Below are 20,158 nucleotides of genomic sequence, written 5' to 3' on the forward strand. Positions count from 1 at the left end.
CTGAAGACAAGACATCTATTGATGTTTCCATGAAATCACATTCTCCCTACATGACAAAAATATTAAGTAAAATCTTCCACACTTCATGAAAGTTTCTCCCACTAGCAACATCCTCATATACAAAGGTGCTTATGAAAGGCTACTCTAAAATTATCAGTCACTATGTGTAAAATGAAGCAACACTAAAACCAAAATACTTCAAAAAGAGCTTTGGGCTACCACAGAACATATAACCTTATTCACTGAAAAAATAAATGCAACTTTTTCAGATGCCAGTTTGCCTCTTGAAGTTCTACTTGAAAAATAGTGCTACATCACCTTTACTCTTCATCTCTTTAAAGAGGTTTAATGCTGATTAAATGCCGTACATTGATTAAATTCAAAAGTAATACTGAACAAAGGAAAGCAGGATGGAAACCTAAAAGGTCTTATGCTGAAGTAATGGTATGAAAATAATAATTAAAAAACCCTGAAATCTTATTTTTGTGTATATTAGATTTGAAAAATTTTCCCAAATGTAAATGATCCATCATTCTAATTTCTAAAAAAAAACCCAACCTCTAACAGTGCCAGGAACTATTAAAATTCTTTTACACTCAGTGAGAAGGGAAAAGAACCAGTAATTCTGGCTTTGGTTTGCTTACTTTTCCTATCCACTAAGACTGAAGAAAGGCTGTATCAAATTTGCCAAAATTTCCAAGGTAGTGAAATGGTAAATTTACTGAACAGTCTCTGGAAATACTTATTTACAACTACTTAATTAATGCACATCTCTATGCAGATTTGAATCTGTAGATAATCTGATGTCTTTATATTTTTCAAGATTGGTCACAGTACATATTTTCTCTCAATTTTTGTTGAATTCCTGAATCACACAAGAAACATACAAGGTACTGTGTCTTATGACAAAAAAATGCTTCTTAAAGCACACAGTAAGCTGCACTGACTTCATGGATTTCTCAATTCACAAGCTTAACATTAAACACATGCATAAGTATTTAACTGCATGAAGAAAATCCAAAGGAATGGTTAAGAAACTGGATGAAATGAAAAGATTGGAAAAATTAGTATTAAGGATGCAAAAGACAGCTTCAATATATCCAGATGTATTTTTCCCCTCCTCTTCCATGAATTGGACATAACTACACTCCTGACTGTAAAGATACACCTGCTGCAAGCAAAACCTTTAATCTGTGATTTAAAACACAACTATAGCAACTCAATTATTGACAGACATTGGACCTTAAATTCATTCTTACTAAGTTGAATAGAAAATAATTCCTGAATCAGAGATCAAAATACCTTGCTTTTACTTGTTGATCTTCAATAGTTCACTAAGACTTTCCTTCTATTATGAGGTACTGACTTTCATGGCCTGTCTAGTCCTGAGAAGGCAACAGTTAAAAAGAAATCAAAAATGTTAAGAATGTTCTTCCAGGCCTTCTGAAAATAAGTTTAGAGATGGAGGCATAAGTCCATGAGAAAGAACAATGAGTATGCTAACTTCATATATCATTAGCTTTCTAATAATAAAGAAAAATAACACTGTCAAAGATAATAAAAGATTGATAGAAAATAAGATTAATGCTAAAACAAAAACCTGAAGAAATTTTAAAGTGATATTAGGAAATAAAATCCAAAAATTAAACACCACCCAGCTTCAGCTGTTTTATACTCTAACAAGGCCTTATGTTCTAATGAGGCTATAGGCTCAAAGATGGCCTTGTATTCAGACTTCACCTTCATTAGCACAGGGTGTAACAAAATTTTGAACCATTCTGGCTTCCTTATAAACCTAAATACCTCTGTTTGCCCTTAACTCATCCTTAATATTGAGCTGGCTGGCTCAGTGGAATGAATCTCCAAGGCTGATGAAGCTAAGGTGAATACAGCTGCAGGGATGAAGAACATCAGCTGTGGATAGAACCATGCTGTGCAGCTGGGTGCAATCTCACATCATGACCACCAGCTTGTTCAGACTGGGCTGGGTTACTGTGCTTGTACCCTTTTGGTGACGAGTCAACACCAAAACCCAGAAATATACCCATGGAGGAGGTATCACAGACAATTTCACACCAAACCATCTTTGGCATGGGAAACTGTTGAAAGCCCTCATCAAACTGATGCCATGTCCTCCAGACAGTCCTGAATTCAGGAACCAGGATGTGATATTTGGACACAGTCTGTGTTTGTAGAGCACATGGTTTTACACCAAGAATGTTTCAGCTGCTGAATGTCTGGAGTTCATTCCAGTTCTGGACAGCATCAGTTAGAAATGGACTTGGCATTAACCAGAAGATTTTTCAATACAGCAGAACGTGAGTTATGAGTCAACTTTTGCTACAGAAGCTGGGAAAATGCATTCAAAATAAGATTTTAATTAATTTTGGCTCTTAAGGGAGATTTTTTTCTTAAACTGGCACAATGCAAACTAATCCTATTCCATTGCACTTTATTTAATTTTATTTACGTATTTTCATCACACCTCATGAGCTGAACCCACTGGTCTGTTTCATCATTGCTGCTTGTCTGACTTCACATATTACTTGAGCTATGAGCAGAGCTAGCAGCAGTAGTCAAATTATTGCAAAAGGTCTCACAAAATGAAAAGTTGGATCAGATGAAAATGTTCTGCAACAAAACAGTACTTTATTGTTTGATGTTTAAACAATCAGAATTTCCAATATTATATGTAGTAAATCATTTGTACATAGAATGAACCTAGATTTCAAAATCCATTCATTTTTACAATCTCCACCATCTAAATTCTACAAACTCATAAAGAATCTTTAGTAATTAAAAATGGGAATACACAGGGCAAGATGTAAACACATGAAATCTTGTACACTTTATCCACATATAGGATCTGAAGATTCTCTGAAGTATTTTTAGTTGATCTAATCAATTCACTGTACAACAAGAAAACCTGACTGATATGATTCCTTTCCAAGTTCTGGACGTTACATTACACAGCTCTAAGAATAGGACTCTACATTTATTTGACTGTAAGTCCACAGCATTATTTGCCTTAAATAAATTGTTAATATTATTATAGCACATATATAAAAATATAACACACCTAGAAACTAATAGCAATTCACCAATCAATGTACAACAAGTACCATGTACTCCATCTTAAGCCAGTTTCAGAAGGAAAAAACAAAACCAATACTGTATTAAATTACATTAAAAAAACCCCGAAAACCAAACCAGCCTGAATCAGGCTTATAGGACATTACTTGGAAGTTTCAACATCAACAATTCTTTCCATTATCTGGGAGATTATCAGCAATGTTGTTAATACCCCGAGTCAACTGATGATTTAATAAATGGGTAGGAAAAACACCTGGTTTTGCAAGTGAAATAATTTCCTATGGGATAAAAATTACTCTGTGGCTAATTATATTATTTTACTTTTGATTTTATAACTCTACATTATATTTTAAAGTTTGCATTTACTTTTTCTCATTCTGACACAGAAATTTCTTCCCTCTGCAATTAACTTTAGCAAAAGTTTTGGAGGTAGGAAAAAAAAAATTAATCTTTGTTAGAATGGAAGGCAGAATCAATTGAAAAAATCTAAAAGGCCAGACTTGGTGATGAGTCATTGGAATTAGCAAAACTTGCTCTAATACTGTTGAGGAGGACATGCTCAGGAAAAACTCTGTATTTTTTCCTGTGATTTGCAATACATCAGTCTCCAGCACTGAGTGACCAAATAATCTTGTATTTCAAAAATGTAAAGTTATGCTCTTGAACGGAGTTTCTGTGTATGTTTCAGTGAACTTTTTCAGGAAAGAAGAGTGATCTAGGATAACTTAATTTGACATTTATAAACACACTGATCACAGCTGAGAGGTCAAAACTATAAGAATAGTATTTATAAGCACTGCTGCTATGGATGTGCTTCTGTGAAGTAATGAAATGAAATCCTATTGAAATGTGCATCCTATTTCAAAAACTGAAGCTCAAATGCTGCCAGCTGATGCTTAGGTCAGTGCCAAAAAAATCACTTGTCCAATGTTTGAAAAAATTAAACAGTACAAAAATAGACAACTAATTACTTCATTTAGATAGCACAAAGGTTATAGAGATCTAAAAGAGAAATAACTGGGTTTTTTTATTGTGCTTCTACCCTTGGAACTAAAATAGTACTATATCCATACAAAGTAAGGTTGTAAACATTATTTGATAGTGTTGTCATATAAAAGGCATTAAATTTCATGAAAATTATCAGAAATTATCGACCATTTTAGGAAATCAGCTTTTTAGTTATTAAGGAGAATTTTACTCATGTTTCTCAGGCATTTTACTCAAGTACAGAAAACAGTAAAACGCCTGATAAGAAATTGCTTTTTTATCAGGTAAATTATCTATTTTCTAATGTTAATGCACAATAAAGCCTTTTTTTATTTTTTACAATTCACTTTATTTTCTTGAAGCAGCAATGAATCTCACTGCTTAACTAAAGGCCACTCTTAAAGCCAGCCAATCAGTTTCACTGTTATTAGCACCTTGTGAAATGAAAGTCCATTGGTGATTTAGCTACATTATGAATATAAAGATTTTCAGTCCAAAGCTTAGTTTTAGATAAATCTGCACTGGTCTCATCTCTCTGTCATGTACAACACATTATATTAACACATTATATTTTCATTACATTAACATTATACAATACATTATATTCTCATTATATTAAACTTCTTACAGATGTTCTTTTCTATGTAAATACATTTGTATTTTGGTATGTGTGTCTGTGTATCAATATATATATTATATAAATCGAGAGAGAATACACATATTTATAGAACACTTCTTATTTTCCCTTAATCCCTTGCCAGATTGTTGTCTCTTACATTAAAACACTAGAATCTAAAACCAGAAATATTGCCTCAATGTCACCTGTGAGATAAATTTAGACATGTTCTCTTACTTAATTTTCCAGTTATGTATAATACCAGAAGAATAACACTGTGAATAGCCTTTGTTATTATCTTCCTCCTGTACTGAATAACAGCACCTCTCTGAGATTTGTGAGATCATATATATATTAAAAAAAAAAATTTGCAGTATAAGAAGGTTGAGCACTTCCAAAATTCTTCTGAAAATCTTTTGAAACTTTTTAGAAATATTTATTTTCTGGAAGAAACAAGCAAAAAAAACCTCTATTTTCTCTTGCACAGAAATTCAGTAACTGGAATGGGAGTACTATAAGCCACGTGCCCCAAAAAGCATTTCTGTCTCAGATCTCTGCTCTTTAGCACCTGCAGCAGTACCTGAATCACAGACTCACTCAGGCTAGAAGGGATGCAGGAGCTAACTGGAACCTGCCTGACTGCTTCCTTCATACCTTGCCAGGTGTGTCAATGTCTTCATTCCATTCACTGATCCAGCCAGGAACATTTCATATGGGCTTAGTGTGATACAGCGCTGCTCCTGTTTATAATCACTACTGATTTTGGAGTTTCCTCAGACAAAAGATTATAAGATCTTAAAAGAAGTACATTCTGAGGAGTGATTTTCAAATTTGAAGTAAAAAGCTGACCCCATAAAATTGTTGTTGCATTTGTTTCTCTACAAATAAATACAGGTAAAGAATAACTAGTCACAATGTACAAAACTTTGAATGTAAGTATTCTATATACAAACTCACTACTAACCTTGGTTGAGAGTATTATGCCCTAAGAGAGCAGGACATAGCTTTCCTTGTTGGTGATTAATTTCCTGAATTACTCCCCTTCGATCTGAACGCTTACATTAATTTATTGTTATTATTTTAATGCACATTTTCTTAGTATTGTTATAAATACTGTGTATTTAGGAAGCATATCACTATTCCATATACAGTAATACAGTTGATATAAAAACACCTTCTCTTCCTCACTGCAGAAACAATATTATAAAAAGAAATGTAAATACTGTACACAGGAAAGTTGAAGCAGTGTTTCCAATAGGATACAGGAATAGACAATCCATTCAATATTAATTAGGTATCAGATGAAATCAGGTATTCATTTCAAGTAAAAAAAGGACCCCCTGAAGAAGATGTGGAGGAGAAAAATCAGCACAGTGTGTGACCTAGTAAAGCATGAGTCTAAACATGGTGTCAATCAAATGTGCTTAACCTCCATTACAGCAAAGCGGGAAAAGAGCCTGATGAGTGAAAAAGATCATGTCAGTGGCTTTGAGACCTTTAAGGAGCAGGACATGCACTGAGGATCACAATCTTTGTCTTCTTTTGAAGGAAAGGTTACATGAAATGGGTAGATTTGTACTAGGGAAGAGAGGAAACACATAGAAGCTTTGGAAGACAACAAATCTTAAAATATGTAAAAGAATGCCTCAGAAAACAAAAGAACAAGCTTATCCCCATGTCCACACCCACCAGAGAACAGAACACGACTTTGCTTTTGGTCATCTAAGACCCTTAGCAAGGCACTGCCCACCCACATGCAACTTTTCCTCACTAAAGAGCCCCTTTGTTTTCCAGACCAGTTCTCCAACTTGCCAAGTTCAGTTTCAGGTCTGAAAAGGTCTCCCAAAGGTTCCTTTTGCTAGATAAATGTCAATGTAATACTTAACCAAGATAGACTGTACTGATTTAGTTGTTGTGTTATCTTCACTATAATAAACATTACAAATTACTCTCTGGGGGCACCTAGTCATACCATATGGTTGTGAATTACTGTGTGGGGAAAAAAAAATTGGTTTGTACTTTTTCTATCCTTTGCGTTATATACGTTAAGTACATCAATATAGTTCCTCTATCATACTTATGGTTTTGCAAGTCACTTTAAATATTTTGTTTATAACATAACTGTCTTACTGAAATAAAAACAGATTCCTGAAACTATTAGTATCTACGGTACTATATAAATAAATAGCATAAGTTACCTGCTTGGTTTTTAAATATTTTTGATATGACGACAGGCACTTTGTGCTCAGCACCACCCTGTAAGAGAGAGATATTAACCATGAGATCTCAAGACTGAAGTGGTCATACTGAAATTTAAAAGAAGAAAAGAGATGTTACCCATACCTTTATGCTTAAGCCCAAGCCACCAACTGGTTGTCTACGAAGTGTAACAGTTCTGTGCTTTAAAAAATTGTAGAAAAAATAAATTTAGGTGAAAATACAATATCTGAATGAGCATAAAAGATTTTCCTAGGCTCTCATTTACTTAAAAAAATTCCTAAAAGTAGTCTAGAATATGAATTATGAGTTCTGAAGTATCATTCAATATTGATTTACAGGAACTTAATTAATTCTTTATCACAGAGAGTCAGAACTTTTGAGTTGTGTATTCAGACTTTAGTATGCCTTTCTATCTCTGAAGTGATATTCTTCCTGAACAGAAATTTGTGCATACTTTTCCTTTGGCAAGAGAAAACTATATGAAAAACTCAGATATGTATATTTTCATACCTATTGTGTATGGATACTTGTTTTAATTTTTCAATGAAAAATACCAGTGCTTTCTATTCTATATCTTCAGATCTCTATTTTTTTTGTAGCATATGCAGAAAAACTTTTAGTGATAGTCTACTTCAAATGTTTAATTTTTTCATTTCAGTTTTAAGTGCATAAGGAAGAAAAACCTTTATCAATATTTTTCTAGAGAAACCTATCATATGTTTAACAGTATGCTGAATTTGATGTTTCAATAATGTGTAACTCATGGTGCCTGACAACATAATAATAGCACTTCATCTGTTGACAATAATTATACAGTTGATGGGAACTTTTTTTGGAACATGCTGAACAGTAGTGGACAGAATGCCATTTTTACAGTAATTCCTGAACATATAAGATAAAATATTTTTTCTTTCTCTGTACATTAGAAATAGTATACAAGATTACTCCTCTATATGTATACTTTCTCTCTGTGTGTTTTACAATTTCACCAATTCAGATAAATATAAATTTTTATTTTAGTAGCCAAGACCAGAATCTTATGATAACAAGCTATTTTAATAAATATAGCTCTTATTTTTTTGTAACACTCATCATGCTAGACATGTTCATATTGACTCAGGGGAAAACGAAACAAAATATATCTGGAATTTCAGTTTCATTTTAGGTGGATAAAAACAATCCATATGGTAAAAAAATTAGGAATTTTTTCATACATTTTCAAAATTGCTTCTGTTCCAATGAATACTGTACTTCACTAGTCTATGCTAAAAATTGAAAACTGCTGCATTATGAACATGGCACCTGACATGTCAAAAGATTTATATGATTAAATTTCAGCTGATATAATGCAGTTTCTTTGAAATCTATGCTAATGCAAATTTTTTCATAGGTTTTTTTCTTCATTTGGAACTGCATCATAACTTTTGATCAAAATTATCACACTCGCTGACAAAGTTCAGATTCAATCCGAGTCAGAATACATCCCTAACTTTGAATTCAGGGACTCACTCCCAAGAGATGCTTTCCAGGAACTAATGGCTGTCTGCTTACTTAATTCTTCTTTTACTCCACCTATACTCACACCTTGAAAATATATTGTCCTAATACATCCCATCACAAGGAGGAGACGATGGAATAAATATTTTCACATTTTTGTTTGCTTTAGCATGATCATACAACAAATAGAAAGCTGCTATGTGAATAACTTTAGAAGTTTTATAAAAAAGACAAGTAGGGAACTACTTATTGGCATCTTATACTTTCAAATAGAGCTAACATGCATTTTTATATGATTGATAGGCAGTCTTATGAAGCAACATACTAATGCATAACATTGTATAATCTTGATATTTCTATTTAAATAGTTCATAGTATTGACTATTACAGGTATTCAAATATTTCCATTGAAAGAAGATATTAAACTCATACTTAAATGATTCCTACATAACAGTTTAGTAAAGGCCAGGTTTAAAAACTGCAAAAACTTTCTTCTTTTCAAGATATTCAAATTGCAAAGTAAAATGCTGAAAGCTGATCATGATTAAGTATCATGATCAAGATAATTTACATAAATTTATTTCAATTCTATGATCATATATAATTTGCTATGACTAGAAAAACAACTTTCTTGCCCTGTTTGGCTTTTCTAAGGAAACATTACTAGCTGCTGTCAGAAAAAGGACAGTTGGTTCAGTAGACTTTAGGTCCTGAATTTGTTATGCAAGGATAAAATTTCATGACTATGAAATTTGGACTGAAACCCACAGTAGCTTTGCAAGTAACTATGAAAGAAAACTCTACTCCAAAGCATCTTGCCAAAACTGAACTGCAATGTTTGTGGGGAAATAAACAAACCTATCTTTTTGTGACATTAATGTCATGCACATATGCGGCTGAAAACCCAATGTGCATGTCTCAGTCAAACAAACAAACAACTTATTTCACTTTTTGGTTGCCTGCAGGCTAGATATAATTTTTCTTTCCAGATGAATTTATTTATGGTTTTAGAGTGAAGTGAGACAGACATTTGTATCAGTGTTAAAAAATAACAAAAACAATGCTATAGTTGACTGTGTAATTTTATTTCATTATAGGCAAGGAAAACTCTTTAGACAGTCTTACTAATTATAAATCAGAACAGCAAAGCTGAAATTAACATTTTTTTAAAATTAACCTTTTTTGCTTTTTAAATAGCATTTTGTTTTGTTCAATACTATCTACAGTTTCTTGAAACTCTTTATTCTCATGGGTTCCAAAGCACCCAATGTGTACCCTGTAACAATCACACTTTACAGGTGTGCCACCAAGCAGAAGCAATCATGTACCCCCCATAGCACAACAGTCTGTTTTGTTTCCTGTTTCTAGGAGATTACAGGACAAAGTAGTACCCCACATAAAACTTTAGGATGCATTTGAATATGTAGAATGTAAGAAATAAAGCTGTAATTGGCAGAATACCAATATGAAATATTCCTATATTTTTGAGATCTTTTGTTGTTGCAAGCTGTGAACCGGTGGGGCAGAAAATTTCAGGAACTCCAAGAATGATGTCAGACAGGAAATATATTGAAAAGCAGACACAACAGAAAATTTTATCCGTATAAGATGCAGACACCATTCTAATGAACACTATTTCAACAACTGTGTAAAGAAGAGACTACATGGTAACAGGTGCAGTGCTGCTTATAACACCTAAAATGAATAATGCAACTGAAAAAATTGCTATACTTTTATTAGCTGCAAACTGAATGACACTTACAAATATGGGGAGAACTATATGGTCAAATACCCATCTTTTAGGTATGAAGTAGCTCTACACAGAAGACTTACTAGATTCTGTTAAAAAACAATGATGAGAGACATTTTATCTCTGGGAAGGTCTTTTATGTCTTGTTATTTGCTCATATGAAGTGGTATGACTGGAGCTTAATGGGCAACATGAGAAGGCAATTGCAGTGCTTATTTCTGTTACTGTGTTTTAGGAAGATTTTATATCCACCTATAGGCCAATGCCTACCTAATATGTCATTGCTACCAGGTTGTTAACACCCAGGACTGGTACTTGTGGTAAAAGACCTCTCATTAGAAAAAAGTATTATATTTATGTATCTGTCTATCTATCTATCTATCTATCTATCTACCTACCTATCTACATATCTAACTAAATGAATAATGTACTATGGGGATTTCAGAAAAAGAATCTGCTTGAAGCACTCCGAAATCATTGATATAAAGAGACATTTTTGAAAAAAGACTCTGTCTGTACAATATTTTACTTTTCTGTTCCAGTCTGCATGAAAATAGTAATGAATATAAATATTATTTCAAAGCATCAAACTGAAGTACACAGCAGAAAAGGCTGGGGCACTTGACACAGTTCACAGCTTCACTGACAATAACATTTCAAGGTTAAATTCCTGGTACCAACTCCACTTGTTAGCCTGAGTCTGTGCCCATGGGCTAAAAGTAGCTGGGCTAAGCTCTGCAGTTATCAAGGTGTGCTGTGTGCCTTATACTACTTCAGACAGATATTGGCAAAAAGGGGTCAAATGATTATTATCAACAGGAATGTTTGTAACAATGGCCACACCAACAAATCCCATGGAATGTAAGGGCACCAACAGGCTCAGTACCATGACACATCATCAAAATCACCAATCAAGATAAAAATCACTGGTTTTCACTCAAGGGAACTAGTCACCTTTTCTCAACCCAGGAAATGAACACGGATATGTGTTTGATAAATAGCCATGACTAAGCATGGCCCCATACTCAAACCACAACAGACTATTACCTTAATAGATAGCAGACTATTCCTTAAACATAAAAAGTGGATAAAGAAGAAGATAGGAAAAAGTGAAAAAAGAGAAATAAATCATTGCTGCATTGTTTACAGGATTTTTTTAAAAATAAAATTTATTCCAACTTCTAAATTTGCATCTGGTATTTATTGAAAGAAGTAGTCTCAGAAGTTCTCCTTACTTGTTGAAATTACCTACATGTCAAATTTAGTTAATTAACTGTCAAATTAACTACAGATACTACATGACAGGTTTGCAATAGAAAAAAAATGCAGTTTGCCACCCTTGGGAAGCGTGCAGGGGAAAGGAAAAAGCAAAACAAGTGCAATAATAAGACTTAAAAGAGAAGCCTGTAACCTCTCCTGCATGGATGCAAGGGAAGAAACAGTCTGATAACTGAAAGGGTAAGAAGATAGTTTGTCCTGGTTTCACTTGGGATAGAGTTAGCTTTCTTCTTAGAACTTAACATATCAGCCATATGTTCCTTTTCTTAGCAACTCTAGGCAGCTACCATGAGGAATTTATGAGATAGGAAATAACTAAAGAAACAGATCTTGTAAGAATGAGAGAACCAGTAAAATGTATCATAAAAGGCAGACATCCTGTTGGTTGTTAAACATCTCAAAAGATGAAAAGATGATGTGGTGAGCAAGGATATGTTGAAATTCTTCAGGGAATTTTCTCCTCAAGATGGGGAGTACCCATGATAAGGGCTTTCTCAGCTCACAACCTCCACCTCTCCAAACACCTTGAGCTTCCTAAGCTAATTGTTCAGCATGTATTTAGCATTTTTTCAAATAGATATTTCCACTTCTGCTCATACAAACCTCACTTACTGACAGCAAAATTCCACCTACCCAGTGTCTGGCTGCAGGTTGCCCGGCACCTACTGGCTGACTGTGGCAGGAGTCACCCCCTCTCCTCTCTACCACAGGTAGACAAAAATCAAAATATTATTTTGAATGTGAGAGTTTGAAGCTTTACTTCTTGCACTGCACAGGTTCTCACCTTCTCCTAAAAGGACAGGAAGAATGCACTAAAGATTAACTAAGGCATGTCAGTTGATGTTCAGTTTTGTATAAAGTCAAAGCAGATATTTTCATGTGCTAAAACAGACCTGGGACATCAGCAGATTAAATATAATAACATTTTTATCAGTTTACATTATTATCTTACTGCAAATGTTATATTATCTTATTATTGTAGGTAAAAGTTGGTTGGTTTTTGTTTGTTTGTGTGGGTTTTTTTGTGGGTTATTTTGGGGTTTTTTTAAGGGGAAAGTGTTTTTTTTGACTAATTTCTGTGGAGATTTTAGATAAAAATGAAAGTCACTCATTTTATTACAAACCTAGCCAAGCTAAGGGAGGATTATACAACAAAATCCAAAAACAAAACAACAAAAAACCCCAAACAATTTTTCTCACAAGTGTACAAAGAACAAGCATTAGATGCAAGTCACAACTTGCAAGAAAGGAAATTCCAGCTGAGCATAACAACAGGAAAGAACTTCACATGGTTAAGCATCAAGAGCTGCCCAGAGAGCTGGCAGCATCTCCATCCTTGGAGATATTCTAAACATGAATGGACAACACAACGTGGAAGCTATCACCACTTTCAGCAGTGGGTTGAATTAGATAATCTCAAGAGATCCCTTCCAAAATAAATTATTACATGATTTCTTTTTAGTGAGGATGACTGACAAAGCCCATGGTGTTTTATTCCTCTGAGGAAAGGAATCATATTAATGTGCCCGAATGAAAAACAGTCTCAGTATGACTTCAGAATAATCCTCAGGTGCTCCTCCACTGAGTTGTCAAATATTCAGTTTGGGACAAGAGCTTTTTTCTGGCAAGTGGTGTGAAAAGATCCCAGACTCTTCTCAGATACAAATTACATCAATGGACATAATCTAAAAATATGGATTTCCAGAGTTACTAATAACACATATAAGGCCCTGTATATGATAATACTTTTGCCATTGAAAATTAGCTGATTACTTTCAATTTAAAAGGCATCCCATAACAACAAATTATATCTAAATCCTGCCAGAATACAGCTTTTCTTTGAGTAATGCCAATCTGCATTCAACTTTGCACAGCATTTCACAGGCTGGCCATAGTGAAGATGAACAACAGAGGTTGAACCCATCAATATCCCAAGTACTGATAGTGGAAAGCCTCATGCTTCCATCACAGTCAAGACAGTTTGCTCCTAACTGTTGAAAGTTTTAAACTGCTACAAGATCTCTCACAATGTGTATAAGCTACAATTTACCAGTCCTGACACTGTCATATCTTTAAGTGTAATAGATTTATTGAAAATTCAAATAAAGGACACATATATTTATGTGCATGTGTGGCTTATCAAAGTTGTGATGCCTTTCTTTTATCTTCTTGGTATGAGTACTCACCCTTAGCTGGACTCTTTCCACCTTTCAGGATGAGATTGTTTGTCAGGGGTATTCAAAGTGTCCTTTGCATTCTTCTGTTCTATTTAGCAGTCTTTTTTTAAGGTACTTATTATTTCTATCTTTAATAATAAAGTTTTTTTGTCATGCTGAAAAATAATCATATTTATTTTGTGATGCAAACTTCTAACTGTTCTCAGATTGGCAGCAAGACAAGCATATGATCTGTCATTCTAAAGTTCCTAAGGAATTACTTGATAGCTCTCTTCTAAGTATCTAGGTCAGCTTTCCAGAGCTGGAAAGCAGGAAAACAAATAACAAACGGTTAAATAATGTATTTTCTCCATACAGGTGATCTTAGTTTCAAAAGGAAGACTCTTAATCATTTACTTGATGCTTAAAACAAGACATTAAAAAAAGACAGAAATTGTTAATTATTTGCTTTTTAAAAAAACAATTTTGGACTAAAATACCACACCAGCAATGGCAGAATAGTCACTGGGCAAACTATAATATTAGCAGTTCTTGAGAGAGAAATTTCCTTAGCTTAAAAAAAAACCCCTAGATTTTTTTTGCAGATTTGTTCCCTAGAGATTTTCTAAGGTAACATTCTTCTGCATCATTATTAGCATCTGAGGTATAAAGGAAAAGCCATAGAAATCTCATCAGGGATCTGAACAGTATTTCAGACACTGTTTCTATTTTAATCAAAAAAACAAGTAATCTTGCTGCTTTTCTTCCTTATTCACTTGCTTTACTTCATACTAAGACACAGCTTGTGAAGCTGGAACATGGATTACCCAACATACAAAGGTTTTTGTTATTCTAATTCTATTAGACTCAAGCCTCTGAGGAGTCCTCTTCCAATCAAGATGCCATTCACCTGCATTCAAAAACTCTTTGCCTGACCCATGACCAATTCAGAGACAATTTAGCTCTGTGAGAAGGACCAATTTTGATAAAAAACCAGATGGATTTCTGATCTTTTTCTTAGAAAAATAAAATACAAAATAAAAGAAAGAAAATGCTTATGAAAAGAGAGCATAAAACTGTGGAATGTCAACAGGAGAAGGATGAAGTAATATACATGGAAGAAAAACAAAGAATATTAAGGTTGAGGTACTGTATGTAAGAAATTAATTTTAGCACGTAAAATGAGAAAGAGTCCAAGTCCAGTAATAGCTTCATGGAGTAGAAAGTTTAAAAATTAATGCCTTCCTGGTTATCCTTTAACTAAACTTGATTATTCACTGTCTGTCATGCACTTCCTTTATTTCTGTGAGTATTGTTTAACTTTAAACCTGGAGGGAAAAACATCTTCTGTTAAAAATACTTGACAGGTAGGGAAACTGTCTATTTGTTTTCAATTCACCATTTCTGTCAATACTTTTGTATTCTTTTGGACTCTATGAGCATTCACCAATTCAGAGAATCACAGAATGAGTCTCTGTTTGGAATTAACCACAGTGGGTCATGTGGTCCAATCCCCCCGCTCAAGCAGGGACATCCCACAGCACATGGCACAGGATTGTGTCCAGACAGTTTTTGAATAACTCCAAGGAAGGAGACTCCACAACCCCTCAGGGCAATCTTTCCAGCGCTTGGTTACCTGCCCAGGGGGATATGGTGAGAGACAGTGACAAAAGCCTTACTGAAGTTGAGGTTCAGCTGTTATCCATCCAGGTAGCTGTTTCATCATAGAGGGCAATCAGATTGGTCAATCATGATTTACTTTTAGTGAATCCATGCTGACTATTCCTGGTGACTTGCTTGTCATCCATGTAGATAGAGATGGCCTCCAAAATGAGGCATTCAATCACCTTTCCAGGGATTGAGGATTGACTGGCTGGTAGTTCTGTGGATCCTCCTCCTTTCCCTTTTTGAAGACTGGGGTGGCATTTGTATTTTTCCAGTCCTCAGGCACCTCTCCTGACTGCCACACCTTTTCAGGGATGATCATGAGCAGCCTTGCTGTGGTATCCAGCATCCCTCTCAGCACTTATGGATGCATCCCGTCCAGGCCCTTGAATTTGTGGATGGTCAGGTTTACCTAGGTGTTCTCTAACCCAATTCTCCTTGACCAAGGGAAAGTTTGCCTTCCAACAGTCCTTTTTCCTGGTTTCTTGGGTCAGAGATTCCAGAGGTCTTATCTTACCAGTGAAGACCAGTGCAAAGGTGGCATTCAGTAATTCTGCCTTCTCTGTATCCTTTGTTATGAGGACCCCTCTCCATGTAGTAATGGGCCCACATTATCCTTAGTTTTCCTTTTGTTACTGATGAATTTGAAAAAGCCTTTCTTGTTGTCCTTGACACCTTTGGCCAGATTTAATTCCAGGAGAAACTTGGCCTTCATTTAATTTGAACTTACTCTGACAACTTCTCTACATTAATTCCAAGTGGTCTGACTACTTCCATCTCCTCTGCATTTCCTGCTTACACTTGAGTAATGACAGGAGTTCCTTTTTATCCATGCAGGTCTCTTGACCCCTTTGCTCAATTCCTTGCTCACTGGGATGGTTTGTTCTTGAGTCTAGAGAAAGCGATCCTTCAATACTAACCAACTCTCTTGGAATCTTCCTCCCTGAAAGGCGTTTTCCCATGGCTAAGAAGATCCCCTGAAGAGGCTAAAGGTAGTTCTTTAGCCCTGAAGAGGCTGAAGGTTACAATTTACTTGCTGCCCTGCTTCTCCTTGTTCTATACTGAACTTCACAATCTCATGGTCGCTGCAGCCAAAGCTGCCCCCAACCTTCACATCTCCAACAAGGATCTCCCTGTTTTTTAGTGAAAGGTCAAGGAGCACACCATTCCTTGTGGAAACCTCCACTGCATCAGGAAGATGCCATCAATGCTTTCCAGGTTCCTCCCATCCTGCTTGTGCTTCAGGTGCTGCTTCTCCAGCCATGTCAGGGTGGTTGAAGTCCCCCACAAGAACCAGAGCCTGTGACAGTGGGGCTGCTCCAAGCTGCTCTGTACAAGGCCTCATCCACTCCCTCCCCCTGACCAGGAGTCTGTAGCAAACACCCTCAACAGTGTCACTCTTGCTACTCTGCCCTTTTACCCTAACTCATAGGCTCTCAATTTGCTCATCCCCCACCCCAAGACAGAGCCTGATGCATTCCAAGTGTTGCCTCACTTAGAGGGCAACTCCACCACTGTGATTCTGATGCACCCAGACACTTACATACACCCTTTATCCTTGAAATCTGAACACCCCAAACGTTACACCAAGTCATGAAGACTTGCTTAGAACACTAGAATTTGCCAAGTCTGAAAATCTGAAATGCATCTTGATGGAACAATTGCATGCTTAGTATACTAACTTAAATTATATAAATATTTATAAATAGTTATATAGACAATTATTTTCATTAGTGTAATATTATCTAAAAAAACATTGTAAAATATTACTTCCCTAATTAGCTCCAAATCCAGAAGGATATTTAGAGATACTTAAAAGCAGCTTGTCTACTGTGAAAAAATTTAATACCAAAAAGAAAGCAGCTGATTTTACATTATTTTGTCTATAGACACCTTGAATTTCAAAACCATGTTTTTCTCTCATTACTCTCTCATCAAATCCAGGATTGCAAGAAATGAAATGGGCTGAACTATCATTAAATTACAGTGAGCCAGGTATAAAATTTCTCATCAAAGCTGAAGCTTTCTCAGTGCTTATAAGTAGCTCTTAAATGAATGGCAAATGACAAAATATGGAACAGGAACAGACCTTGATGATGGTAGTAAAACATATTTTATAGTAAGAGTCTTTTATGCTTCGGTAGAATCTCTGTTGCTGAAAGTCCCTCTCATCACAGTAGCTTTAGTGATCACTGATGTCTTTGCCAGTCCTCAGCACAGCATTCAGAACTACACCGGACTAGCAGAGCTAAATATGCACAGCTGCAAATCCTGTCCTCAGTGTTGCTCAGGATTAACCTGCCAGTAAAAGGGAGGCTGGAAGCAAATGCATCCCACAAATGCTGACCCATGTAAGTGGCTGAAGAAAAAAGTATTACCACAAGTAGAAACAGAACTTTTCAACAATTTTCCATTCAAATATCCCACCTAAGAGGAAAAGTCATTCTACGTGCAGTTTTTTTCTCCTCCCATGCATTTGAGGTGAATACAAAAAGAAGGCCAAAGCTATTTCTATTTTTGTTGAAAATGAACTAATTTGATGAATGGCCATGTGTAAAATAAAGATTAACTAGGAGTACCTGAGAATGAAAAAGCACAGAGAAAGGAGAATAAATCAGTAAGACAATGTGATCATTTACGACTGCTATAGCATTGACTTTCAAGTTACAATTTTCTATTAATATTTTGAATTATACAGAACAGGGATGAAAACTACTCTCTTTAACCACTTGAAATATAAACCATTTATCTCTGGAATTTCTGTCGTGTAAATGTAATTGTAAAACTTACCAAACTCAGCACTAGACAACTACCAGCTATTTCAGCCTGATTTCAAATTCTGCTCTTGAGCTCCTATGTACTAGAAATTTATATATGATAAAAAAATGTTTATCTTCATGTTACACTCAAATTGTGTTCATATTAAATGATAGTTGTCCAGAAGCTTTTATTTTGTTCAAAATATAATGGAGAAAAAGTGAATATGGCCATGAGGACAGTTTAATTCATTTTTCTCATCAGAGTTTGACAACAGAATCATGTGAGGACTGCAGATAACACTTTCAGAAAGGGACCTTGGGGATATCTTGTAAGGGACACAGAAAAATAGATCAGACCCTAAAATTTTAGTTTTCAGAGTCTTCAGTGAGGAAACTTAGGGAAAATAAGGATAATGTTAACAATGTTTCTCAGGAAAGGGCAGCTTGGCAGAACTGCCCACTCTTATTTCGCAATAGTGTGAAGTAGGAGAAATCCCTTCTGAATGGGTGTCATACCTAGAGTCACGTTATGTTAATACTTTGCAACTCTAACCTAAATTACTGTCTGAATTATACTTGAAATTCACTTACTTTTACACATTAACACTACATCTACAACCAAGAAAAACTGTCTCGCTTTGCCACAGCCCTGGAAATCACTTCTTTCTAGGCTCTACCCATTACTGTGATCACTACTGGCAATGAAATACAACAAAGAAACTTGGACTCATTTTATATGCAGTGGCTGCATATCCCAGCAATGCCGCCTCTGAAAGGTCTATAACTTTTCAGAATTTATTTCAAAATTCAATTGAAAGCTTGCTTCCCTGCCCTGTCTTCCATCAGGAAATACTATTTAGGGTACCTGTGGGAACTCAGCACATCCCTCCGGATGTCCAGAGTTGCCGAGAACCCCGTCAGGGGGCTTGGAGACCCTGGCATGCTGCCCGGAACACCTGGTGGCTTGATTTTGATCCTTCCAGCGAATTGCCAGCTTGGCATGGGGATGTATGGGGATGAGAAAGCCACACAGGTTTGAATGGTGTAATAACAAGGTGTTCACAGGGTGGAAATGTAGATTTTAGGAATTTTGGTACAGGGGTTATGGGGACAAGATGGAGGAATCAGGGCATGTATAGTCCTTCTTCTTTCTTCTTCTTGTTCTCCATTTTCTGCCGTGATGTTGGCACTTGGGGATTGGTTTAGAGTAGAAATGCACTGTCTATAGGTGATAGGAATTGGGAATTAAAAGTAAATATGATATACATAGTTTGTAGTATAAAAAGATGACACCGCCTCGGGGGCCGAGGAGAGCACTTGTGGCTGCCGTGCTGAGCAGACCTTGGCTGGGCAGAAAGAAAATTTTGTAGATAAGAAATAATAAACAACCCGAAGACCGAAAAAGTGAAGAGTCCAGGCTCATTCTTCAGAGCATGGGCTGCTGCAGAACCATCCCACGCATCTCGGGGCAGAGAACAGACAGCTGACCCAAGAGGTACCCATACAATGTAGGAGTAAAAGGCATCAAAATCAACCAAATCTTGATACTAAAAGGAAGAGGCAGACTTGTGTTGTTCAGAGCAGGTTTTTGTACTGCTTTAGGTTGGACATTGAGAATGTTGGGTGGGGGGTGACTTGCTGTATTTTGGGTGTTGACCGATACATACACAGATTTGATACAATATTTTCTCAGATGCACCTAGCTTGTGTTAATTCAATCAAGAAATAAACTAGGAGTATGCAGGATAGAACTGTGATTCTTCTCCTATGAGACTCATACACAAGGCATTTAAATACCATTGAGTCCATAGCAATCATGTATAATTATATGCACAAATACTATATACTGAAGTCTCATTATATTTTACTATGACTCTTGCAACTAGTTTGCATACAACTTATCAGCATTACCAGCAATGCCTGGTGAAAAAAAAAACCAACTGTGTTTTTTCATGCTTCTCAGTGAAGCAGAAAGTATATGCAAAGCTGATGAATGAGGCTTATACTTATCTCAGCAAACCAACCACAAGTGGACATGCCTGTCACCGATCAACCTTTTAAAACGTTTTAAAGAGCAAGTCATGTTCCACAGAATTCCATGGACAAGTACTTAATGTTTTGAATTGCTAAAAGCTAT

At 35.6% G+C, this 20,158-nt stretch overlaps 1 protein-coding gene across 1 annotated transcript in view; it reads right to left on the minus strand.

The window, feature by feature from the left end:
• Nucleotides 1-20,158, minus strand: part of SNTG2 (syntrophin gamma 2) — a 194,580-nt gene that overhangs the window by 97,431 nt on the left and 76,991 nt on the right. Inside the window, exons 3-4 of the mRNA XM_071448450.1 lie at nucleotides 7,040-7,096; nucleotides 6,895-6,952 (exon numbers count right to left, since the gene is read on the minus strand). Coding sequence (XP_071304551.1) covers nucleotides 6,895-6,952; nucleotides 7,040-7,096 — 115 coding nt within the window. The remainder of the gene's footprint in view (nucleotides 1-6,894; nucleotides 6,953-7,039; nucleotides 7,097-20,158) is intronic.

Source organism: Agelaius tricolor, unplaced genomic scaffold, assembly GCF_023055355.1.
Source record: "Agelaius tricolor isolate 1412-34295 unplaced genomic scaffold, bAgeTri1.0.p SCAF_1, whole genome shotgun sequence".
NCBI classification, from domain to species: domain Eukaryota; kingdom Metazoa; phylum Chordata; class Aves; order Passeriformes; family Icteridae; genus Agelaius; species Agelaius tricolor.